General features: G+C 40.9%; 4 protein-coding genes across 11 annotated transcripts in view; all 4 read left to right on the forward strand.

Moving 5' to 3' along the window:
* Nucleotides 1-932, forward strand: part of kcnab1b (potassium voltage-gated channel, shaker-related subfamily, beta member 1 b) — a 42,028-nt gene extending 41,096 nt beyond the window's left edge. For all 7 annotated transcript variants that reach the window (XM_039814690.1, XM_039814695.1, XM_039814696.1 and 4 more), the window contains 3 exons: nt 6-126; nt 284-372; nt 454-932. In XM_039814690.1, coding sequence (XP_039670624.1) covers nt 6-126; nt 284-372; nt 454-543 — 300 coding nt within the window. In that variant the 3' untranslated portion in view covers nt 544-932. The remainder of the gene's footprint in view (nt 1-5; nt 127-283; nt 373-453) is intronic.
* A 533-nt stretch (nt 933-1,465) lies between these two features.
* On the forward strand, nt 1,466-15,711 carry pask (PAS domain containing serine/threonine kinase). 2 transcript variants are annotated; one of them, XM_039814687.1, is made up of 22 exons: nt 1,466-2,767; nt 3,069-3,105; nt 3,284-3,496; nt 3,840-4,069; nt 4,176-4,346; nt 4,800-4,934; nt 5,147-5,281; nt 5,464-5,701; nt 6,567-6,748; nt 6,838-6,967; nt 7,215-7,386; nt 8,562-8,794; nt 9,042-9,171; nt 9,768-10,327; nt 10,431-10,573; nt 10,688-10,840; nt 10,964-11,089; nt 11,176-11,310; nt 11,406-11,605; nt 11,880-12,013; nt 12,127-12,276; nt 15,025-15,711. In XM_039814687.1, exons 3-22 carry the CDS (start codon nt 3,301-3,303, stop codon nt 15,183-15,185), a joined length of 3,714 nt encoding a protein of 1,237 aa, XP_039670621.1. In that variant the 5' UTR covers nt 1,466-2,767; nt 3,069-3,105; nt 3,284-3,300; the 3' UTR covers nt 15,186-15,711. The 2 variants fall into 2 exon arrangements, with proteins under 2 accessions (XP_039670621.1, XP_039670623.1); XM_039814689.1 differs by lacking the exons at nt 1,466-2,767; nt 3,069-3,105; nt 3,284-3,496; nt 3,840-4,069 and adding an exon at nt 4,544-4,634 and having other exon boundaries at nt 4,260-4,346.
* A 1,025-nt stretch (nt 15,712-16,736) lies between these two features.
* mterf4 (mitochondrial transcription termination factor 4) lies at nt 16,737-20,056 on the forward strand. The gene is made up of 4 exons (XM_039814699.1): nt 16,737-16,863; nt 17,203-17,641; nt 17,781-17,965; nt 19,546-20,056. Exons 1-4 carry the CDS (start codon nt 16,807-16,809, stop codon nt 19,936-19,938), a joined length of 1,074 nt encoding a protein of 357 aa, XP_039670633.1. The 5' UTR covers nt 16,737-16,806; the 3' UTR covers nt 19,939-20,056.
* Nucleotides 20,057-20,669: 613 nt separating this feature from the next.
* LOC120567725 (probable G-protein coupled receptor 148) lies at nt 20,670-25,039 on the forward strand. The gene is made up of 2 exons (XM_039814701.1): nt 20,670-21,197; nt 21,934-25,039. The coding sequence occupies exon 2, from the start codon at nt 22,002-22,004 to the stop codon at nt 22,956-22,958; it is 957 nt and encodes a 318-aa protein (XP_039670635.1). The 5' UTR covers nt 20,670-21,197; nt 21,934-22,001; the 3' UTR covers nt 22,959-25,039.
* The last annotated feature ends 140 nt before the right edge of the window (nt 25,040-25,179 follow it).

The following is a 25,179-nucleotide window of genomic DNA, read 5'->3' on the forward strand; positions in this document are numbered from 1 at the left end:
TCTAGCCATACCAGTGGCTGAGGGAGAAAGTAACGAGTGAGGATGGGAGAAAACAACAAGCCAAGCTAAAGGAACTGGCTCACATCGCGGAGAAGCTTAGTTGTACTATGCCGCAGCTAGCCATAGGTAAGGGACAATATGAACATCCTAAGACCCTAAACTTTCCATTCCTGAAGAGAGCGAACAAAGAAAATGTTTCTCACGACCAAATTCAGCGTTTCTCTACATAATGTCTGATACCTTGATACCGCCTATCCTAACTCCTCCTATCCCTGATCATTAGCCTGGTGCCTGAGGAACGAGGGAGTCAGCTCAGTGCTGCTGGGATCCTCCAATCCGAGCCAGTTAACAGAGAATCTGGGAGCCATTCAGGTATGAAGCCAGAATAATATAACAACTATTTCATTATTTGGTCTCGTCAAACAGCAGTCTTTCTTTGTTTTGTGCACGCAGGTAATTCCAAAGATGACAGCAGGTATTGCTTCAGAAGTGGATCATATACTGGGAAATCGTCCTCACAGCAAAAAGGACTACCACCATTAGGATGCACCCTGTTTTAGTGAACTATGCTTGAAAAAGCTTATCAAAGCTCAATTCTCACAGCCATGGCACCATAGCGCGTGCCCAACTTTGCTTGTGTGCGCGTATGGCGTGTATGTGTGACTGTGTAAAGTGTTCTGCTTGGCTTCTTGTCTGTATGAAGATCAACCAGTACTCATTCTGAAGTGAGTTACTTGACAAAACATGCATGCTATAGCTATAGCAGCCAGCCACTGGACTGAACAACAGTTAGAAGATCCAGTGAGATGATTTCTGGAGCGAAATTCTCTTGCACTCCAACAAGCTGTTGAACCACAAATATTAAGTAACAAAATATTAGATTATGGAGGAATAGATTACTGCACAATTAAACTCAAGCTGATTGACAACTAGCGGCTGCCAGTTACTGAAAAGTTTGTCATTGTATAAAGAAAAGAAAACTGAAGCGGCACTTTGTCTAGAACAGGGGTCTTCAACGTTTTTTAGGCCAAGGACCCCTTAGCTGAAAGAGAGACTGTGCCCCCCACACACACACACACACACACACACACACTACATATCATATTTTATGAAATTGAGTTGTATATTAAACTGGGCCTATATAAAGTGTAGGGCGGCCCTTTTGTGGTGCATACAACACTAAGCTATTCAAATAATTATTAACATTTATATATTTATACAGTACATCATGTTTAAATGTTAAACATACATGTAGCACAGTGAATCCTTAAGCTTAACTGTATCTGTGGATGGCTACCTTACCTACAGGCCGATAAGCATCATCAACGTTTTGTACATTTAAAAACAAATCACAAATAGGCTGATTTATCTTTGCTAATAATATGTTGGACTCATGTTTATGTATATTCTCAGACATTAACTTTTGAACTTTTTTGTTAAGTGAATAAACAATAACTTAGGGGTGCGCAACTCTGAGGACCCCCTAAGGGTCCCTGACCCCATGTTGAAGATCTCTGGTCTAGAAAGCATCACATAAGCTCATGGCAGTGCAGTAAATACATGAAAAAGAAAATGTGTATCAAAATGTACCTAATGTTACAGAAATCTACCTTATTAGATGTTTGTGATGTGAACAAAAATGATGACGTATGTAATTGGGCCTGTTCTCAGCAGACTGGATGATATGCTTACACTTACCATTGCAGCTGGAGCTGGCCTGTTAATGTGATTAATTATTTCAGTACTGGAATACCAAGAGAGCTAACTTAAACTAAAATATGTTTCAAAACATCTGTACTGACTGTTATATATATATATTATTTTCCCTTATTAAGCAGCTATGTCAGAATGAGCTTTTTATTTCTTCTTTTTCACTTATGCAAAAGTACAGCATAGTGTACTTCCCTATTGTGCCCCTTCCTATTTTAGTTTGGACTATGCCAGACTTTCTGTCAGTAAGGATAATGTCTGATTCGTTTAATTTTAGTCTGCGTTGTGGCAAAAACCTTTGTCTAGTTGAAGTTGGGGAGATGATCCCCCTGAGGGGAAGCTTGTGAATTTGACAAACAAAGCCATGAAGAGCTAATGAAGAGACTCAGTAAAAAAATAAAAAAAAATAATACAACCATATGGATCCCTGCAGTCACTGCACCTGGAACTCTTACCCAACTTCTCTCAGATGCCAGTTTTACATAATGGGATGATCTTTGTCAGGTTGTGTCTGTTCAAATATGTTTTGATGCCCTTCATCAGATTTGTACATACAAATAAAGAAATTATAATCATGTGATATGTTTTAAACGGTCTATAGTAATTATGGATGCCTTCTAATATTCGCCCCTTACGAATTGAAATAACATAGCTAAAGTAGACTCATTGTTATAAACCGCAGTAAAAAAAACCTGTGACTTGAAACCATATAAAAAAATGTTTTACACCTATGCTTGAAATACTTTCCCGTAGTTACTGTGGTTTGCTGTTGGGATTAGTCTGTGTCTTCCTGTTTTATAATAAAATAATGTGTGAATTATTTATTTGACTTGTGAAAAGGATACCGCTTTTGAGACATTTTCCTCTTTCTATTTATTTTGTTTTTGTGACATGGTTTCCAGGGAAACAAAGGCGGGCGTTTCCGGCGAATCATCCAATGAGGTGTTCTTATTTAGAGGCGTGATATTTGATTGGCTTTAGGTGACTTCCTTGAATCTTCTCGGCTGCCGCTCGAAGCCCGCGGTTTACAAAATCTACTGCTGGATGAAGTGAAATGGTATAGCTAAATAAAATAAAGTCTTCTTTTCCCCCCTTAACTAACCTACTGGAATGGTGTCAAAGTTGTGCAAACGCAACGGTAACGTCAACTCGGAATAAAGTCGTTGAAATTGTAGCGGCAACACCTGCAATTTCAGAACTAAACAAGGCACGGCATCGCTTTGTTTGTAGTGGCAGTAAGGTTAATGTTAGCAGATTGCTAATTAGCCAGGTAGCGCAAGGGAGGTAACGTTACCTTGTCAACTAGCGTCAACTGAAACTGCTGTGCCCTTTATCTATCTGTTGCTGTGCCCTTGTAGGAAACACACGCCGCACAGTTTCTTTCTACGACTTGGGGTGAGTGTTGTTTTGGACTTCATCTTCATCTTCAAATCAGACGCTAATAACGTGAACGTTACGAACAACTCAAATGTTATCAATAAAACATGTTCTCTGTTAGCTGATCGTGCTGTAATCGGCTAACCTGTAGCTAATTCTGCAATTCATTAATTTTCTCAATCATTGTCAATCCCAGCTGGATAACCAACAGCAATGTCGCTGTCGACTGAGGCTCATTTTGGGGTGAGCCAAAGCAGCAGAGTGAAAGGAGACACTATTTGTGTAGTGCCCGACCTCACCTCTGATCTCCTGGAGGATGACTTTGACCTAAATAAATCCTACCCATGTACTCGGAGACCGTTGTACAACAAGACACTGCAACGTCGTAATTATCCTGATTCCTTGAGAGGTGAGTGTAGCTAACTGTTTGGTAGGAATTGTGAGTAACGTTGGAGCTGAAATTAATAACCAGTCTACAAACAATCAATCCACAACATTTTTTATATGTGATTACCCTTTATACAATTTATCAACCAAAAATGACCAAGATTTATATTTGCTGTTTTTCTTTAACAAAAGTAAGTTGACTATATTTGAATTTGGGACTGTTTTTATTTTATTTTTTTAGATAAAACAAGCTATTTTAAGAAGTCTCCTTGGGCAAATATGAAAATAATTATTAGTTGCAGCCCTAATTGTAAGGATGAGAGAACTTTTTTAAAAATCTGTCCCCTATTCTTTTCTTCTTACAGGTGAAGGTTTAGATGTTTTCACTTCTGTCGCAGCAAGAGACCTCCAAATCTCTAGTTTACATCCTGACTCCCACATTTCTTCTGTCTCCTTGCCACACCCGTCCACTATATCAGAGATAGAGGAAAGCTTGTTCAGTCAGCTAGTCTCTGGAGATTTTGGCCTGTCTGGATCTCCATCTGCCCTCAACCCAAACAAAGTCATTCTTACCGTCGACCATAAAACCAGAGAGGTACTGTGTGTGCACTTAATGTGAGCAGTGGCGGCTGAGCAGAATTGGTCAAACAGTAATGCAACTAGAGCATGTGCTGTTAATGTGTTTTGTCTTCATTTTTCAGATTTTGTCAGCAAATGAACAGGCCTGCAAGTTGTTTGAGTGCACCACCACTGAGCTTATTGGAAAAAAGCTGTCCTGTATCTTGAAGAAAACCAGTCAGGTCCTGGAGGAAGCATTGGAAGAAGATTTTCCACTTCTGGATGGAACTGTTGTGGCTGTGTCTGGAAAAGTGGTATGACATCATTGATTGCCATATTCTCAAGCACAGTTGATTTAGAATGTGTTTTGGTGCGCTCAACAACAACAAAACATATAATTACATTGTACACACAAAAACACACTGCCACAATTACAATACAATAGTGCAGTCATATCGCTCATGCCCTTAAAGTGACAAGTTAAAGTGTGTGTGCTTATTTATACAACCAGTGAAGCATTTAGGATGCAGATTGCTTGAGGATAGGTGCTATTATGGAAGAGAGATGTAGCCTAAGAAGACTGAATAGAGGATTTGCAGTGAGTGAGTGTGAGGAGTCTTTTAAAATATTCAATCTTTTCTGCTAAATGAGGATGTGGTATTGTTCAGAAATGGTCGGGAGTACAGAGCCAATTATTGCTGACTAAACAACTTGAATATTAAGTTTAGGAGTGTGTTTGTATGTTTAACATGGTACTTTTTCTGTAGGTGGATGTTGTGACATTATCTGGAGATGTGCCAATGTCAGTGTGTACCTACAGACGGTCACAAAATGGAGAGCACTTGCTTGTCATGATGGAAAGTGTGGAAAGGGTATCAGCCTTTCTGTCCTTTTCACAAGACGTAAGTATGTCATCATTTAGCCTTACTAGTGTGATTTATTGTTTATTGTTGCATTATTCATGAGAATTCCTGCTTTCCTGTATTTAAAAAATGTTTTTACAAGTCATTTGTATTACTCCTATCTTATCTTCAATTACATGTTACTTGGTAATATACTACTATTACTATATACTATTTGCTAACCCATTAAAACAATTCTTTGTCATTTCTAGGGCAATATCTTAACCTGTGACTTGGCGTTTGCCCATCTCCATGGATACCACCATCCCAACGAGTTAAAAGGGGTGTCTGTGAAGGAGCTGATCCCCTCCTTACAAATCCCCCTGCACAGTAATACGTTGCCCAAAGTAAGCACACTTCACAGCCAGAACCGTCTCAGCTAAGGAAAGCTCCCTTTCTTAAGCTTCGCCTTCAACTTTCGGTTTAACAATGGGCTTCTTCAGGAACACAGGGAAAAGAAATCATATCCTGCAACGTGTTACACACAGGTATTTCTGTAAGTCTGTCATCTTTGACTTCCTTCTTTCAGATGCTGAGGGTTCAGAGAGTGTGTGGTAGAAGCAGAGGGGGTGCATCAGTCCCACTGTGTGTCAAACTTCAGGGGCCAGTGCTATGTGGGAGGCCCCAACACCAAAACAATGGGACTGGTTGCACCTGTCCAACAAAGAGTCATGACAGACCAGATGCACAGGGCAATCAGCCATGCTCTCCTCCCCCCTCCTCTGTGTGCAAGTCAGAAGGCTCAAACTCTGGAGTGCCATCCTCAGGTAAGGTGTTTAGTTGTTTTTTGAAGGGACCTAATACTAGGTCAGAGAGAGATTAAAAAACACTCAATATTATTTATGAGAAACTGGTGTATTATGCTGCCTAAGCACTAAGCATCCTGCAGTGTATACTCTTCAGCCTTTTATATAAGAAAAACATACAGAAGTTACACAAGGTAATGGAAACCCCTGATGGGAAAGTAATTAAAATTTTGAAGTTGAAAGCCAGTAATCAAAATTAAAAATAGTTATTTAAAGTCAAGAGAAATGGCCCCAAATGATGCCAACATAGGCAACAAGCATAAAAGATGCATCAACAATGTAACAGACCTATATAATACAGCCTTGTCACTTTCCATAGAAAACCATGTATCTCCAAATTTGGCGATTTTGAATTTTTCAGATGAACTGAAGAATTAGGTTATGTTCCTTAAGGGGTTGCAAAAATTATTGTACTTCTTAAGCTAGATAAGCAATTTAAAAACACATTGGATCGGAAAACCTTATTGTCAAAAAGCTCAAACCCATGTTTGTTTGTTTTTTTCAAATGAAAAGTTCAGTTTGGAGATTTTTACATACATTATCAAACTGATACAGAACCATTTTGATCATATATGGTACTTACAATGAAAGTTTGACATCTTTTTAGTGTTCATTTCCTTTTTCATGAAGTGTCTTCATGTCTACCCCCTTTATTGTATATTAGTTGAATAGCATCCTCAAAACAATTTGATATTTGCTAGTTCAGCCAATCCAGTATGCAAAATAATCATTCTGTACCTTAAAACGTGTTATTCCTCATATACTGTAACATAGTAAAAAATTGTGCTTTTTTTTTTTTTTTAAACATGTGTCTCGACTCTCACAGAAGTGAAAGTGGACAGCATTGTCCTCTCCCCCTGCCCTGCACTGGAGTACTCGGGGACAGTTTGGGTGTTTGCTCCTCTGAGCGGTCTCCTCCTGCTCCACCCCGATGGCTCAATCTACAGCATCCACAACCACCTGGCTCTCGCGCTGTTTGGCTACGACCAGGACGAGCTGCTGACAAAGGTTAGCCAACATGACCGGCTGAACAAGGCTGTTTAGATTGACAACCGTTCCAACTCTCACTTCTGTCTCTGCTGCTTTGTCATCAACAGACTGTCACTTTTCTGATGCCCGGTTTCTACGGATGGATGACTGACTCAGACAGAAAGGCCAGCCCCTTCTCTGATTCTCAAGCAGAGGGCAATAAAAGTACAGCCTCATCCAAAATATCAGGAAAAAATGGTGAGCATTTTTAGGTATCTGTGATGTGTACAAGACGGCAGCTTTTTCACAACCCACTCGCGGTGATTAGTGTAAACCAGCAGTTTTCAAACTGTGAGGTGATGTGGGACAATTTCAGACTGTCAAACCGCCTGTGTCCTTTCATGCCAATGCTGCTACTCTGTTCCTGTTTGTAATATTTATTTTGGCTCATCATAAAGTACTATTTGTATGATGTATTCTTTTCCTTCTTTCTCTCAATCCTTAGACCCTTCCTCACTGGTGGCTGGTGATATGGCCACGGTGCATCAGGCTGTCCTGGGAAGAAGCGCCACAGGTAGAGGCAAGATCTTCACTGGAACCAGCACCAGGCTGGAGAAACAGGGCAGCGCTCTCTCGACCCTTTCTCTTCCTGCTGTCACCTCCACACGAGTGGTTATGTAAGTAGCTACCCCCTATGTCCTCGGTGTCATAAGCAACCTGAATGTTTTTTACTCAAGAACACTTGTTGTTCTTGATCAGTTGTGTTTGTCTGTTCTGTAGGTTTATAAATATAAAAACAATAAAAAAAATTGATCTTAAAAAAAGAAAGAATAGCAAACCAAATCTTTGTATGCTTTGTAATTTGACAAATAATGGACGAGAAAAAAAGCCATTGTAGCAACATCCACGGACCTAAAGAGACTTCATTGACTTAATTCAGTATATAGTGACATACCCAATTTTCAGGTTTAGTGAATGAGATTAATGAGAAAAAAAAGTCCTTCGTATAAATGCTGTAAATGGCCATGGACCAGACCTGTGACAGACAAGAGACATTTATTTCTCTTGGTAATGTAGTAAATGACTGATATAAAACTTCAGTCATTTACTAGACTACCAAGAGAAATGAATGTCCCATGGTGTTAATAAAACCGCCCTTGCATGAATGATAAATGGTACATGATCCACAGTTATGTAGTACATGTACATGAATTATTGTTTGATAACTTTACTTTGTCATAAGATTGATTATACTACAAGGTTTTAATAGTCTTGAGCTTTTATTACAGCTAAACAGACAAAACCACGCATCAACCTGAGTGCCTTGGGAAAACAATGTCCGCTTTAAAAATATGCTTGCCTACGTCATATATTAAATCTTTTTTTTTTTTTTCTTCCTTGAAGTGATTGTTAAATGTGTCGTTCACAAAAGATCATTTTTGACCATTGCATGTATCCTCACTATCCCACAAGGAACAGAAATCTTGAGGGACCTGTGTAATCTATGAATGCACTGATTATCAGCAAAATGTTTAAACATTCATTTTGTTGGTGCACATGTCTGAAAACAAATTCACAAAATAGTACCAGATTTTTTTTTGTCTTTTTGTAGTATGATAATGAAATTCTTATTGGATGCGCATTGGCATTACAACACGTGGTTACACTTTACTGTAAGATATCTACATAAGAGTTTATGACAAGTGTCAGTCAGTTTTTGTCATGACAGGTAAGGGTTAGAGTTAAGGTTAGGGTTCCTGTGACATGACAGTGTCATGTCACTCTTATGTAGATACCTTCAAGTAAAGTGTTACCCAACACATAGATTTAAATCCAGCCATTCTTTCCTCAGGGCTGATAACACTACCGAGCTGATGGAGGAGGCAGCCCGGGTTGCTCTCTGCACTAGCCAGCTAGACGGTGCTGATACCACTCAGGCACTCCTCAAGACATTTGCCTGGGTGCAACCTTCGGAAGAAGAGACCTACTGCCTGGTTTCCACTGAACCGCCACACCATAACCGAGAACAGCAGCTCGCCAGTAAAGTTCATGAAAATAATCAGCCTGCCATTAATATTATCCCAGGTAGGATTCGGCTACACCTTTTTTGTAGGTTTTGTGTTTTGTTTACTATAATTTATTTGTAGTTCTTCCCTGCAACCCAAAAACTAAACTGCAGTATATATCAGAATGCTTCATGTAAATATTTCATATTTTGTAGCGTGATTTCCTATTTACAGTGTTTTTATTTACAGCGTTAGAAAAGCAGTCTTTGAAAAACTGTACTGAGAGCATTTTCCATGTTTTTTTTATTATTTTGTCCCTCTTTTAGACCTTCCCAGTCAGAATGGACATGCTGTTGGCAGGGCGGGTGGCACCGCGCCTGATGTAGGCAAAGACCACCGCTCGTGTGCCTCTGTGCTCCAAGACTCCAGCTTTGAGGTCATCTCAATGGAGAGCAGGTGAGGGTAGAAGTTGCAGTTGTTTTTGTCTCGAGACATTTGACTCACCACATCTTTAGCACCAAAATATTCAACTGGCTTTCACTTTATTACATTTAACTTTAATGTAATAAATCGCCTAATCTGATATCTAGAAATTAGCACTGCTTTGCATACTACATCATTGAAGAAATTATATTATTTTTCACCATGTATTTTATTTCTTTTTTGAGTTGATACACAAATTGTCGGGTTAAAGTTTTAGTAAAATTTAGCTGGGCACCTCAATTTAGAATAAAATGTATCTATCCTGGCATGACAACAGCAAAGTACATCCATAGCATCTATTTGGACTGAATGACTTTTCACTTGCATCATTTACAGGCCAGAGGCCACTGAAATAGGTTCATAATTTCCAATGATGCGAATGTAGTGCAGCCCTAATTGTCAATGAAATGCCAGGTTGAGATTGTAAAGAAAACATTTTTCCCTGCCTCTTTTGATAAAAATAAAAATAAAAAATACCATCTGGATTTGTTTATTCTAAAAAGATTTGACAATCTTTGTGTGCCATTGGTTGTTCTTTGACATCAGTTTTTTGAAACTCAATTTTCTAGGTCATCCTCTGGCTTCTGTGAAACGTTTGCCGTCCATGGTGGTTCTGATCCAGGCCAGGCAATGGACTCCCGGTCAGCACACATAGTGGATTCAGCCAGCTGTTTCCTGGACCTTAACAGCAATGGTGAACTAGTGACCCGTGCCCTGGCCGAGCTAGATCTGAGCGGTAGCGTAGAGCTTCTCAGCGGCAGAGGGTACAACGACGACAACCAAAACTCCATGACATCCTGCGATACAGCTGAGCTCCTGCGTACACCCTCCCCATGCGTGGTAGGGTCGGACCAGGAAGCAGAGCCTGTTGAGATTGGTGTAGATGCCAGAAACGGCTTAAGTGAAGAGCAAGTAGAAAACGACCACAGGGAGCAGGATCACTGGGCTTCTCTCTCGTCAATTCATAAAGAAAAGAGCCAAGAGGTCTGCATGCCAAAGCTGGACATTCCTGCCACGTCTACTCCTAAGAAACAGAAGGTGAATGGACACATCCCGTCCTCAGACACTACACAGATACTGGAGGGGCGATACGAAGGAAGTGCATACCACAGAAATGGCACGAGAGTAGGTTGGTACTACTTCAACTGTTAATCTGTTTCCCTCAAAACAAATGTACACATTGTGTTACATAAAGCCAAAAGACTTCACCCGGTACCTTCTGTTCTCTCCAGATGTGCAGTGTGACGTGTGCAGGACTAACCTCCCTGATGGAAGCTCCATGTTCTGTGTGTGGATGAGTAGGCCTGGCCAGCAGGGGGCACTGTTGCAAACGGCTCGATCACAGCACAACCAATCGGGAGCCAGTCTGGGAGAGGTCAATAGCAATATTTAGTTATAAGTCAGGATGGCACATATTATTTCTTTATCAAAACATTAAAAGTGTTGTTCTGCGTTCAGCTCCTAATTCGTTACTGCTTTCCTCCCTTAGAGGATTTGTGAGGCTTTGCACTCCACCATGGATCTTGAGCAGTCTCGAGCCTGTGACGGGCAGTTTGAAGAAGAGTACCAGCCTCTCAACCCTGTGGGTAAAGGAGCCTTTGGTTTTGTCTGGGAGGCAATGAGACGCTCTGATGGATTAGAAGTAAGAAGAATGTCTCATTGATGCAGAAACACATCCCACTGTTTTTTTGCATTGAGATTTGCCTGGGTAATAGGTGTGTTGTGGTGACGTGGCCTCTTTTGATGTGTTTTTGAAAATGTGCAGGTGATAGTGAAGTTCATTAAGAAGGCCAGGATAGTGAGTGAGTGCTGGGTAGATGATCCCATGCTGGGACAGGTCAGCCAGGAGATTGCCATACTGACACGAGTACAGCACCACAACATAGTCAAGGTAACTGGGTTGTCACATCAGAGCCTTTAAGACACAAAGTTGTAAAAACCTATTATTTTGCTCAGTGTGTGTCTGTGTGTCACTAGGTGCTGGAGGTGTTTGAGAATGGGAGTTACTTCCAGATGGTGATGGAGAAACATGGCGATTGCTTGGACCTTTTTGAGTTCATAGACATGCAACCAAGGCTGGATGAACCCCTGGCCAGCTACATCTTTAGACAGGTAAGTACATGGGCAAGAAAATACACATGACATAAGAGTCAAATGTGAAGCATTCACTTGTTCCTTGTTAAACTGGAGGTTCTGTCTCTCCCCAGCTGGTGGCTGCTGTCTTCTATCTGAGGAATAAGAACATCCTTCACAGGGACATAAAAGACGAGAACATCATCATCGACAAAGGTTTCCACATTCGACTGATAGACTTTGGCTCGGCTGCCATGATGGCTCCCAAGAAGCTCTTCTTCAATTTCTGTGGCACACTGGAGTACTGCTCCCCGGAGGTGCTTCAGGGAAATCCGTACGTACATAATACCTGTGAATGACAAGCGGTATATGTTACTTTTCATTGAGCAGCAAATAGGAAATTTCATATTGGTCCCCTTTCTATAGAGACGATTTAGTTTAAAAGAGGAATAACTGTCCCTGTTGTGATTACATTCCTGTGTGACTATTATGACCTATTAACCTTTACAATGTGCAATTAAACTATATGTACCTATAATAAAATGCTGCCATGTTCTCCATAATATCCAGTATAAGCTTATTTTGATTGTTTGCCTCCTTGTTCGTAGCTATGAGGGTCCAGAGCTGGAGATGTGGTCTCTTGGTGTGTTGCTCTACACTCTGCTATTCAGTGAGAACCCTTTCTGTGGTGTGGGAGAGATCCTGCAGGCCAAACTTAAGCCCCCATTCCCCCTCTCTCCAGGTATACTGCTGTTCTTTACAAATGGCAATCATTTTCTGAAAAATGTGCCTTTCAGTTAACAAAAAACATTTTTTAACAAATCTGTTCTTACATTTCCCTATTTATACTCTCAGACCTGCATGGTGTGTTGTGTGGGCTGCTGCACCCTGATCCCGCTCAGAGACTGACTCTGGACCAGCTACTGCTGGACTCCTGGATCAGCCAGCCCATTTCACTGGCAGAGTACAGCTGGACAGAGGTTGTTCCTGCAACTAACACCTACCGTGAGTACCCTTTTAACACTAGTTAGAATAACAATGGCCAGTCATGTTTTCCAATTCAGATTTGTCAGGGCTCCACCTGTAATTAAATATCACTTAGAGATGCACCGATTACAACTTTCTAGGCCAATTCCGATTTCTGATTTTCTTTGAGTAGGCCAGCCGATACCGATTTAAGCCGATTCCGATTTCCTTTTTTCCAACCACTTTACAGCACACACAAATATTTATTTTCTATCTTTTCTTTAATAGAACATTTTGCACAGAACATAGAAACAATTTTGTACAGATGATCATTATAAAATAGAACTATATAAGTTACTCCTGGTGTGGGAAATTCACACACATCTAAAGTGCAATGTTAGAACCATTTCCTTCTTTTCACATCCAATCCTAAAAAAATGGGATTTGGGTTTTTGGTGTCGTCCCTCCACGCCCTACTTTTTCCTGGCAGGTGTTGCATATTGCAAACTTGTTATCTTCTGCACACACGCTGAAGAATTTCCAAACAGCTGACATGTTGCAGGTTAATTCCCGAGGTTCCCTACGTAATGCGAGAATAAGCGGACACGCGCGCTTCACACCGATGGCCAATACACGGGCGGAGAAGTTGAGAGAAAAAAAGAGGCCGTGCGCCGGCGTCCGTCTTGTGGGCTGTGATGAGAACTATAACTGGTATAACTTATGTTGTCAGTTAATTGTAGCATTGACCGGCATGAAATCGGCATATGTCAGACTGACCTGCCGGTCGCCGGTCATGGCCGTGCACGTGAAAACAGGCCAATTCCGTCTATCGGTGCATCTCTAATATCACTTTTGTTTCGTTTTTTTTGCAATATTTGTAAATTAATCTCTTTACATCCAAATTGCAATGGTAAATGTATCCCTAACTTTCCCGCCTTGCTTTAACAAGCTGCTAACTCACCTAAAGTGAGTATAATGGCGTTTTTCCATTACATGGTACCTGCTCGACTCGCCTCGACTCTACTCGCCTCGCCTCGACTCGGCGCACTGTGCGTCCCTTTTCCATTGCAGATTTTAGTACCGCTGTCAGTACGCGATCCGTTCCACCGGCACGATCCGTTCTGCGCATGTGCAAGATGACACGTATGCCATGACGTATGCGCAGATGACAATACCGTTTTACGACCTGCCCAATCTGTTCCACGCTAGCCTCCACCGGGATAGCTAACAGCTCATTCGGCTAACCGCTAGCCGACAGCCTTCAGTCTAAAATAACGCATGCGCAGAACTGATCGTGCAGGCAGAACGGACAGCTAGATTCAGTCTAAAATAACGTTAAGTCAAACTTAATGGGAAAAGCAGGCTACAGCTAAATTAAGACTTTACAGTTATAACAATAAAGACAAGTATTGAGTGATTGTATTTTAAATGAGCACAAGTAGAACTGACGTAACAGCTGTTATATATGTTAACGTTTATTTTCAAGTTTTATTTTGAGGGTCTTTTAAAGTTTACATGCTGTCTCAGCTAGCGGTTAGCCGAATTAGCTGTTAGCTAAACTAACGTTAGCCTAACTGTGGAGGCTAACGGCAGACTGCTACAATCAGCTAGCGGTTAGCCAAATTAACCGTTAGCTAAACTAACGTTAGCTTCCCGGTGGAGGTTAACGGCAGACCGCTATAATCACCTAGCGGTCCGCCGAATTAGCTATTAGCTAAACTAACGTTAGCTAGCGTGGGAACAGATTGGGTAGTGTCATAAATCCTCGTACCACAGCGCATGCGTGAACATCTTGCGCATGCGCAGAACGGATTGTGCCGGTGGAACGGATCGGGTACTGACAACCGCCTCAGCGTGGCTGGTCGTCATAGCGACTGCCGTGGGCGTGGCTTGGTAGCGTTGCATTCCCCCCCTGACTCATTTCCTGGTTCTCCTTCTCCGTAAACAACATGAAATCAACAAGATAGTTAAATTTACTGCTCCAGATTTCCCACCGTGGTCAGAAAGAACAGGGCAGACACTTTGTTTCTCTCACTATATCACTATATGACTCTAGAGTCACTACTCGCTGCGGAGCTAATCGCCAGCACTCTCTCACTTCTCCCTCGCTCACCAGCTACACACACACACGGCGAATCGACACACACCAGCGCACAAGTATAAACATCAGGCCACTTGTATGCTACGGAGAAAGCTCTGCGTGGAGCCTCCGGCAGCAAAAAAAACACAGCTGGCTAAACTATTTAAAAATGCCGTCTGTCGCTAGCAATGCAGTGATCAGTGACGATTCTTTCCGACCAATCTGTAGCCTGCAGGGTTTCACGTCACCTTCTCGGCTCGCCTCAGCTCGCTTGGAACCTCGACTGAGGAGGTACTAAAAAAAGCACCTGTTAGCAGGTACCAGGTACTTTTTTTCGTAATGGAAAACCAAAAAAGACGAGTAGAGTCGAGGCGAGTAGGTACCATGTAATGGAAAAGCACCATAAGCTTTGTTTTGACATCTGCTGGTAGCTTTGGTCTGTGTGTTTTTCAACTGGACATTAAAAAGCCATATGGTCAACTGAAGTAGTATGAAATAGCACCTGGCTGTCCTTGTTTTGTTTCGCTTAATTTTAGAGTTTGTAAAAAACACATACTGTAACTCATTAGTGGATATTTTAGGATGCCACCCTTTTCTTTGCATATATTTTGCCATAGAGAATATCTACAATCTGTAGTTTTTTATTTTTGTATTAAATGAAAGGCAGAGACAGCTTATGTACTCTGGACCCTCTCATCTTTTCACAGGCTCACCACAGCACGAGTCCAGTCCTAAAGTGTTTGTCAGGCAAGGCTTGTTCCCGGATGAACATGATGAGACTCTTCCTGATGACGAGGAAGATGAGGATGACAGGTTGTCAATGGTTGCCCTGGAAACGGAGCTTCAGAAGTACCTCCACGAAGATTAAAGACTGAATTTAAAAGGGAATGGACGCCAAGCATCCATCCAACATTTGGTATCATGATGTAGCAATCTTTCCCCCTTTTTCTTTTATCTATTTTATTTGTTCTTTTGGATTTATGTAAAATTTAAAGCATTAAAATCATCTTATATGATCACAGGGATCCAGCTTTACCACTAAACCACCTAAGTGAGCACAACCTCGAGTTGTTAGCTCAGAAAAACCACACCGAAAACCTTGTTGGATTGAAGTTGAAGGTAATTGTTAAATTGATCATTGTTTAATGTCTTATGTTAATGATTTTAATCTTGAGTGTTTTAATTAAAAGTTGTAAATATTTTATCTATTTATTTTTTTATATAGCAATAAATATTTGACCATAAATGTGTTGTTCCTTTTTATATGATTAAGGAATTGCCTGTTAATCAGAACTGTAAAAAGTTTGTCAAGCAAACATTGTAAAGTATTGGTATTGTAATATTTATGCAGCAAGTAAAGAAAGTAAATCATTAAATAGTGCAAGAAAGTTTCACATTGCAGTTTCTTTTCTTTTTTTAAGATAATCTTTTGGGATTTTTTCATTTTATTAGATAGTGCAGATATGAAGGGGGGAGAGAGGGAGGATGAAGCATCAAAGGACTGTTCAAATCAAATCATTTTTAAATTGGATTTTATTTGTCAGATCCCCTCTCCAGTATTGTAAATACTCCATGTCAACTTGAGTTAAAGGTCTGAAAATTTCACTTTGAGTTTTTGTAACATTAAAATGAGCTAGCCTAGTGACTAGAAATGGCGATAGGTGTAAACCGAGCCCTGGGTATCCTGCTCTGCCTTTGAGAAAATGAAAGCTCAGATGGGCCGATCTGGAAGGTTACCTCCCCTTTCTCTGCTTTGCCAGCCCATGAGAGAGAGACATAATGGCTTTCAAATGGCAAAGCGGCAGTTGGTCAAGGCCACCCCGCCTCCCCCCCCTCTCTCCTCCTCAATAGCTTCAGACACAGAAATGGCACATCCTAAGGAAAGCTCATTGTGGGACTGGCTCTAGTGGCTGTAATTCTGCACCAAGGCTGAACTTTGGGAAAGAGACTTCAGATACAGTATTAGGGGACCACTAAGGTCTATATAAAACCATCAAAAGAGCACCATGTCATGGGACCTTTAAAATACCATAATATTCTACCATATAATTTGCAGGTATATTCAAATATAAATGAGATTGTTGAATATTTAAGCATGTTTTTCTCAGCTCATAATATCAGTTTGAGTTTAAAAGAAGTACAGTTAGATAATGTTGGGGTGGGGTCACTAAAATACTACACTTTAAATCGACATACTTGAATCTGTTCATTCTAGTCCGTTTGTTCACAAATCATAGGCATACAGTGGTCTGCTTTTTGGAGCATACTCTTGGGAATCCCATGTTTAAAAACACATTGGTATTAAACGGTACTAAAACGTCTTGTCTCTTCTTTGGTAAAACCATCAGTAATGGTTAGCGCCAGTCTGAAGAGATATTCAAATGTCTGATGTTCACTCATAGATATATACACTTTGGCTGTGCGCCCTCTTGAGTTTCTGTACTAGAACATAGCGGAACCTTTTTTACTCTGCCCTCTGTTGAGAATGAATGACGGAAGTATATGTACGACGGACAGGCATGGGTACCCAAGTTGCTGCGCGTCAGGTAAATCAGAATGCTACTAAACATGACATTCTTACTTAAAATACAATTATTATGTTGTGGAACCTTTGAATGAATAAGCCACAGACTTACAAAACTCGAAGAAACCACTGACAGCCCAAACCTTTCCGCTATAACCTCCATGTTTGCTAACATGCTAATGATATCACACCTGGTTTATTAGCGTACGTTCTGCTAACCTCTCTTCTGTAATTGCTCTACAGGCGTAACAGTGGCTAATATTCTGTTCTGATTGTTCAACATAATTCAACTACGGGAATTAAAACAGGGGCATAACGTAACTGCTGTTTGTGTATCATAGCCATGATTTCTCTCCCACAGGTTCTTCAGTTGGCTGTGAGAAACGTCCCCTCTTCTGTATATAGTCCACTTCAGTTTGGGAGACGCCACCTCCAGCCTCTGTGCACCAGGTGCAGATTGTTCTGTTCCTCCACCAGCCAGAGCGCTCTCCAGTCAACGCAGCAAAGCCATGAACTCCGTCCTCTATCCAAGAAGCCAGCCACAGAGCTATCCCTACGCTCTCTGGTCGATATGGGATTCACAGACTCCCAGGCGGAGCACATAAAAGATGCCATGTCCACACTCAGAGGAGGAAGTGCTACCAAACATGCTCCGTCAACTCTCACAGCTCTGTTTGTCTTGGGCCTCAATCCTTCTAGTGTGCTGAAAATTCTGGAGAAATGTCCTGAACTGTACACTGTCAAAGAATCACAGCTTCAGCAGCGCATAGCCAACATGCGGAAACTAGGGTTAGTTGAAGGTAAGATCACGGTCTTTGTGCAGCAAAGTTTTTCATAACATGTTCGACGCACTGCTTTAGGTGGCTGTAGTATCCTCACCACTAATGGGGTGCTTGGTATGATAATCAAACCAGACTTGTTCATTATGTCCCTCGTTAGGCAGTCTTCAGAGAGTGGTGTCCCATTACCCCCAGATCCTGACTGTGTCTGTGAAGGCTGTAAAACACGTGGTGTTGTTCCTCAGAGAGAAGTGCCTGTTTACCATCCAGCAGGTCACAGACATCCTCAGAGATAGTCCGGCCATAGTAATGGAAAACGTGGGTCAGCTGGAGTACAAGTTTCAGGTCAGTATTTCAGGTCATTCACTGGTTCCAGCTCAGCTGTAGATCTTTAGTTAGACAAAACAAGCAATTTGAAGGCATAACCTTGGGCTCTGCAAAATTGTAATGGGCTAATTTTCTTTTACTGATTTTAGACATTTTATAGATTAGATGATTCATTAATAAATCAAAATAGAATCAGAAACAATCCTTAATTGCAGGCCTAATTGAAATTAGATTCAACTTTATTGTCATTGTGCAGAGTACAAGTACAAAGACAACGAAATGCAGTTAAGTATAGACAGGTGGTGCATGGCAGGACAAGAAATATATTGCAGTGTTATAAGAGCAGAATAAATATGGCTATGTAATATAAACAGTGTACGAACAACATGTACAGATATGTGCCAAGTAGTAGCAGTGACATTATAATAGTAGTAAGAATAATATAGATATATGCAGTGTATTAGCAGAATATATAATAAGAAAAACACAATAAATATGGATATTCTGTATGAACCACATAGACAGATATACAGTATGTACAGCTTTGTGCATTGTGGTAAATATATGGAAGTTCAATAGTTCTAGAGACAGACAACTGCTCCCATGGTAGAGTGATGTTCTCATGCTAGACTGCAGGTTTATTGACTTCCTCAAAACTTGACCAAACATCACATCAAAGGCCACTGTAGTATAAGACAACACCCTTGCGGTTCACATAGTGTCCCAATTCAAATTAGACACTAATTACATACAGTATGCATCTTGTATGTACGCACTTTTCCACGTAGTATAGCTACAAGAAATCAACATGCTTTATCATTTTGCTCTAACAGGAAATAATACAGGACCTGCGCTGACAGATGTCAGGCTTATTAATCAGACAGCATGTCTTCCCCCAGAGATTTCTTTGGTCTTCCTGTAGCTGTTTCACCACAAATCCACAATTTGATGAATGTTTTTTCAGCTGTGAGCAGCTTGTCCATTTCCTTGCATCGGGGGACAATAGTGTCCATCAACAGCGCACACATGCTCCAAACCAAGCATTTTAGTAACCATACTAATGCTTTTCCTGTGTGAACACGCTACTCTAAACCTACTTAGTAGTATGTATGGGATTGGGTTACTGCTATAGTATTCTCTGTGGTGGCCATACTTATACTCCACATCTTTTGGGCAACTGATTGTGAATGGATCACAGCGTTGTTATTAAGTGGTGTATGACTGAGCTGACGTTTTTGTGCTGCTTTTAACCTGGGGACTGATAATTTAGCCACTAATAATCTGATATATGCATATAGCAGGGTTGGAATTTAACTTTTTTTGTCAGTGAAATCCAAAATCTACCAGCCACTCCATAGATTACTATAGTTTTTTTGGGCTGGTGAGTAAAGCAAATCTAGCAGCCCTTGCATATTTTACCAGCATTTGGCTGATGCTACTTTCCAACCCTGCCATGTAGCCTTACAGTATATCTCTTGCCCACATTGTATCTGTAAAATAACTAGTTATTATTTGAGGCTATCTTATAGTGTTTTGTTTTTTTGTCATTCCAACTAATTGGTGTTTGTAACCACATGTATCAACTCCTCTCTCCATAGTACGTCTACTTCCGAATGGGTGTCAAACAGAAAGAGATGGTGAAGTCCAGGTTGTTCCGTTTCACTCTGGACGAGGTGCGCTGTCGACACTGTTTTCTGGAGCGCAGGGGCCTGTATCAAACCCCAGACAAAAAAGGACAGACGTTGATCCTCAACCCCAAACTGGACAGCATCCTCAGCGTTGACCAGGACACCTTCCTCACGCATGTTGCCAATGCGTCTGCAGAGGAGTATGATGTATTTAAGAGACTGATGGCAAGAGAATGGCAGGAAGAGGAGCAGCAGCAGGGCAGCATTGAAGTTGATAGTGATGATGATGATGATGATGATGAGGATAAAGAAGAGGAGGAGACTATAGGGAAAAGTGGATACAGGAAGAGGAGAAAGAAATGACAGAGCCCTGTGGTAGAGACCAAGAGAACTTAAACTTAAAGAGGAAATGACATGATTAGAGAAAATGACATATCCTTTGGTGATAAATGAACCAATAAAATGTCCCCTTTTTCTGTTTGTTGGACTCAGGTGTCATTAAGTGCTATAGAAAATTCTTATCTAAAACAAACATGGAAACCCACGTCTTGGTAATTGTTAACTAACTTGTTCTCGTTGAATGTGCCCATGTGATGCTAACAGATTGCACTGATTGAACCTTTTGAAGTTGATTTCTGTGTTTATCTAAGTGGCCGCATCGGGACACAAGATGTAATGATGTCAGTGTGAGGATAGGCTGATGGCGAGGACTCTATATACAGTAGATGAGTCACAACTGTCAGGTGTAAACATGGTGAACATTTTCCCCCATATTTACTGTACTTTCCAGAATATAAGTGACCCCATATGTTAAAGCAATTTCAGAGGCTTCACTGCCTTGATGCTTGGAGTAAATTAAGAGGAAATGGTGAATAATCCATTTAGTCTAGCTCAGGGATCTTCAACAGGGGGTCCGGGACAAATTATTGTTAATTTTTGAACGTTTTTTAAATGAATCCAATATATTGTTAGCAAAAATAAATCCCCACTGAGGATAGGCTTACTGGCCCATAGGTAAGGCAGTCAAAGTATCCACCCACAGATACAGTTTATCCTAAAGATTAACTGTGCCACATGTATGTTTAACATTAAAACATAATTTATAAAATCATGCCAACAATTATAAGGCTATTTTAAAAGCTTAGTATTCTATGCAAAAAGGTATATATAAAGGCTTAAGGCTTCCCTACAAGCTATTGTAGGCCCAATTTAATATGCCACTTAATTTCATACAATATACTGTATGCAGTAGGAGTCCCTGTGCTATCTCTCTTTCAGTTAAGGGGTCCTTGGCTTAAAAACTGTTGAAGACCCCTGTTCTAGATGATTGGATGGTAAAATGACTCGATGAAAGCTAAATTGGATTGAAAACATCTTGGGTAGAAAACACTGATAAAGTTACAGCATGAAGAGCAGCTGAGAGGATGAAAGCTCCACCCCGTTACTATGAGACTGCTAAGTGGCTTAAGCATTCTCCATCCCTATATTATCTGAATGAGTCAACAACAAGTACATCAGATAAGGCCAGCAGGTGAGACGAGTCGTACAAAACACCCATTGATTTATAGAAGCGTTAAGCCCAATGGATGTGCAACACAGAGGTTTTCTGTTCTGGACGTCAGGTAAGAAAACGTACCTTTGGTCAATCAATAATCCGTCAATATGTGTGTCTGCACAAAAGTTCCAACAGAACCAAGTGATTTTATGTTTTTTTCTCAAGTGTTTTGAGAATTTGGAAGTATTAAGGGTACTTAATTAAGTATTAAAATCTTAATATCCATTTTATACTGATGTCCCACCCGAAAGTGTAGGAAAATCTATATTCAAATTCAAGGTTTCATCCAAACTACAACTGAAGTCAACTGTAATTTTCTTTTAGAGTTCTATGTCAAATGTATATTTTTTGTTATATATTTATGTTTCTCACATCAAGGAAATTATTTACAACTTCCTGTATCTTCATTTGCATTTGTTTTCATTTGCACAGTCAAGGGACTGAGACCATTACTGTATGCTCATATTTGAATATTGGCTTTTCATTTTCCCTGACCTGGTTTACCTGGACTAAAAATAACTTGGAGCCACACTACAAAAGTTACATCAATGTCATTTTGATTAAGACCGAGTCAGCCAGAGCAGCTAAAAGACCATAGTTCATAATTCAAAGTGCCTGCCTCATTGACACTTCATGTGAAGACCCATGTTTGCTCATAGGAGTTCATTAGATTATAGTTATAAAGAAATATAAATAAAATAGTCTCTCTACTCATACACTAGACTGCATATTTATGCAGTTACACATTTGGAAGGGGATCCAGTCTGACTGTTGATATTAATCTATAGTCTTTTCATTAACAGGAAGCTGCTGGAGAAAGTAGTCAACACACCGTAAAACACACCTCAATCAGAGCATCTCGGCCACCATAATGTCATCAATGCTCATGTCAAACCTCACACAGGATTGGGTGGAGAGTATGCAGAGGTGGCACCTCGAATTTTTTTTCATCCCCACCACAGTCCTCACTCTGGCAACCTTGCTCGCCAACCCCGTTCTGCTGACGTGCATTATACTGTCCCGTGCCTTGCGTCAGGAGACACGTTACCTGCTAGTGGCCAACACCCTGACAGCAGACATGCTCTTCCTGGTCCTCAACCTGGCCACAGCCATCTGTAACGCTGCAAGAGCTCAAGTACCCTGGCTTATTTGTGAGCTGGTCACAGCCGTCACTGTCACCACCTACTGCTGTGCCATCCTCACCGTCACCCTGATGGTGGTTGACACCTACGCTGCGGTTCGCTGGCCTCTCCATTACCATGACATTCTTCCACCTGCCCGCACCCACCGCATACTGGTGGGGGTTTGGGTGCTCGCAGCCATTTACCCTTTCACCCTTATGATCATAATGGAGATGGATCGAGGAAATCCCCGTGAAAAGGTGGCTGTGTGTCTGGTGCTCCTCTCCCTGGGCTTCATTCAGGTCAATAACGTGATGGGGATCTACATCTACTTCTTTGTAGCTGCACTCATCTGTGCTATACTCATTTTTTTCTGCTACATTCGGCTCTACATGGTAACAAGGACCCAGGGCATCTGGCAGAGCCGCTTCTCCAGGGCCCGGGTCACGCTGCTGGCTCATGGGGTTCTTCTCCTGCTCTACTTTGTCCCCGGCTTTGTTTTCACCCTGGAGCTCTTCATGTTTCAGAGGAACGAAATAAGTCAGGATGTTCGCGTGTGGGTCAGCTCAGTCAATATGGGTGTTTTCATGTTGCTGCCCAGGGTGTTTGCTCCGTACCTGTATGGACTGAGGTACAGGGAGATCTCTGATACTCTAATGCAGTTTCTGCACCAGCACAGGACACTCAGCCAGATTACTGTTTCATGAAGACACTTACGAACTGGCAATTTTTCAAATTTCTCAAATGCCCTCTGATAAACAAGCATGTAACTGCAAGAGCAGTAGCCAGAATGAGTCTAAATTCCCAAGATTTTGTTTTTTTGACTTTTTCCAAATTATTCATTTTAATACTATTCATTTAAGATACGGGTATATTGTTTGTTGGTGAATATTCTCTAAATGCTGTTTCAAAACACTCCCCACAATGCCAAGAATGTAATTCTGGTAGAGACACACTAAAATCCCTTCATTGTATCTTATTTCTTGGCCTATAGCATTCAAATTTAAGAATAAGGACTCTAAATTTGTGTTTGAATTTAGAACATAAACTCCTCAGCTCGTTAAAACCCCCAAATTCCCAAAAACAATACTGAGGACATGTCCTCTGTGTTCTCAATGGTAGCTATAGCCCAGGTTGCTGCCATGTCCATGTTTTCCGTTGCTTCATTGCTTTGTCAGTCTAGTCTTTTCTAGTTCTTTTTCTATATACACGTATTATGTACGTATCAGGTTTGTGTTTTTAATAATAAAAAGAGTTTTTTTTTTTTTACTGCTGTGTGGATCAACATGAAACTAGGCAGAACTCCCTTACTTTCCAAGTTTATGTCTCATTGTTGAGGCGTCTTTAATCCCTTTTCTTTTTTATAAATTGTACAACCAAAGTGTGGCTCATCATTATGTAACGTAAAAGCCATGAAGAACCTGACAATAAGCCTCACAGTTTTATAACCATACTGTAGTAACGATGCACTTAACTCCATTTACCCTCATGGCTGTTTGTCTAAAATTGGTTGTCCAAGAAGATCATTAACGAATGGCTGACTGACTCGGCAACTTAATGCACTAGAGTAGAGAAAAGAGCACCTTCCCTCATTTACTGTAGGAAGGTCGGGTGCTGATGGGTAGTAATGAGTCAGACACCCTAGCTGCTGGGACTTATCTCGGTCTCAGCTGTGTGTCATATGTAACCGGTACAAGAACTCAACAGCAGAGGGACACATTTGTCTGTACACTGAGCTCTGCACTGCTCTTTCCTGCAACAAATGTAAGTGTGTTTGCTTAGTATCAAGCTACTGGGCCTTGCTCCCTCCACATATCCTCTAAACATCTGCTCTTGGTGCTCACTGTCATCCTTTCTACATCTGTCCGTGGATCAGATCAGCACCAAAATCACATGTGCTATATACTATCAGTTTCCATGGCACTGCAATCACACAGCTCTAATAATAGGCTACAACTAGTCTGATTCTTTTCTGTATTGACTGATTTGCTTGTTATTCATGGACATGTTTGCTCTTTGCAGTGATACTTACCCTTCTTATCTTCCTGGTAGACTTTCTCCGATTACAAGGTTTTGTTCTGAACTCGTACAGCAGGTGCCTGCATTGTATAGTATTCTCACCTGCTCTGAGCTGTGCCCATTTCATGAAGTGTGTGTGTGTTTACATTTTGAAGTGCCATAGTCAGCAACTTTCGCTGACAGAAGTATACTGTGTAAAGGTTAAAATTCATTTTACAGTGTAAACCAAGTCATTGATAACATCGTGGACACTTTCAGGGAACTCAGTTGGGAGCTCTCAGAAATATTTTGCAACAGGGTAAGGAAGTTGAGACATCCTTTGTTCCAACTGAGCTCCTCCTTCCTCTTCACCTGAAAACAAATGTAGCATGCTGCATTTTATCCTGTTCACGTGGCAACAGGATCATATTACAGATCGTTTTTTGTTAGGCACACGCACGTATAGGCTACATATTCTTATTTGCCAAAGTTCTATGTCGATGTAACTACGTAAATACCTAGACGTCAATGGTAAAACGTAGGGCTGGCATTTTATTTAATAACGTCTGCCTAAACAATTTACGGTTAATATTTTGGTAGTAACTGTCCTCTACACGTTCATACAAGTATTGCATAAAACTGTTATTGTTTTGCGTGTATTGCTCAACCGCTGTCATTTTTTGTTGTGAACTTTTTTTCTCCGCGAAAAGTTGCGTTTGTTTGCAAACAAAGAAAAGCCACGTGTAGAACGAAAGGCTCACGGGAAATGCAGTTTCTCTTAGAGCAAAAAGTAAGCGACAACAATCAATCTAACTCAAATACCCATAATGCAGCACCAGCCTAGCGGGCGCAGTGGGCTGGATTTTTTTTTTTTGCCTGACAAGTATATATATATATATATGGGTTCTGTTTTTACTGTTAGCTAGTTTG

The sequence above is a fragment of the Perca fluviatilis genome, chromosome 11 (genome assembly GCF_010015445.1).
Source record: "Perca fluviatilis chromosome 11, GENO_Pfluv_1.0, whole genome shotgun sequence".
Taxonomy (NCBI): Eukaryota; Metazoa; Chordata; class Actinopteri; order Perciformes; family Percidae; genus Perca; species Perca fluviatilis.

Bases quoted from the DNA above. Each gene is read 5' to 3' on its own strand.
- pask (XM_039814687.1), top strand. From the start codon at position 3,301: ATGTCGCTGTCGACTGAGGCTCATTTTGGGGTGAGCCAAAGCAGCAGA. The intron at 10,574-10,687 runs GTCAATAGCAAT...TTCCTCCCTTAG, and splicing joins CGGGAGCCAGTCTGGGAGAG to AGGATTTGTGAGGCTTTGCA. The intron at 12,014-12,126 runs GTATACTGCTGT...TTATACTCTCAG, and splicing joins CCCATTCCCCCTCTCTCCAG to ACCTGCATGGTGTGTTGTGT.
- mterf4 (XM_039814699.1), top strand. From the start codon at position 16,807: ATGACGGAAGTATATGTACGACGGACAGGCATGGGTACCCAAGTTGCT. The intron at 16,864-17,202 runs GTAAATCAGAAT...TCTCTCCCACAG, and splicing joins CCCAAGTTGCTGCGCGTCAG to GTTCTTCAGTTGGCTGTGAG. The intron at 17,642-17,780 runs GTAAGATCACGG...GTCCCTCGTTAG, and splicing joins GAAACTAGGGTTAGTTGAAG to GCAGTCTTCAGAGAGTGGTG.
- LOC120567725 (XM_039814701.1), top strand. From the start codon at position 22,002: ATGTCATCAATGCTCATGTCAAACCTCACACAGGATTGGGTGGAGAGT.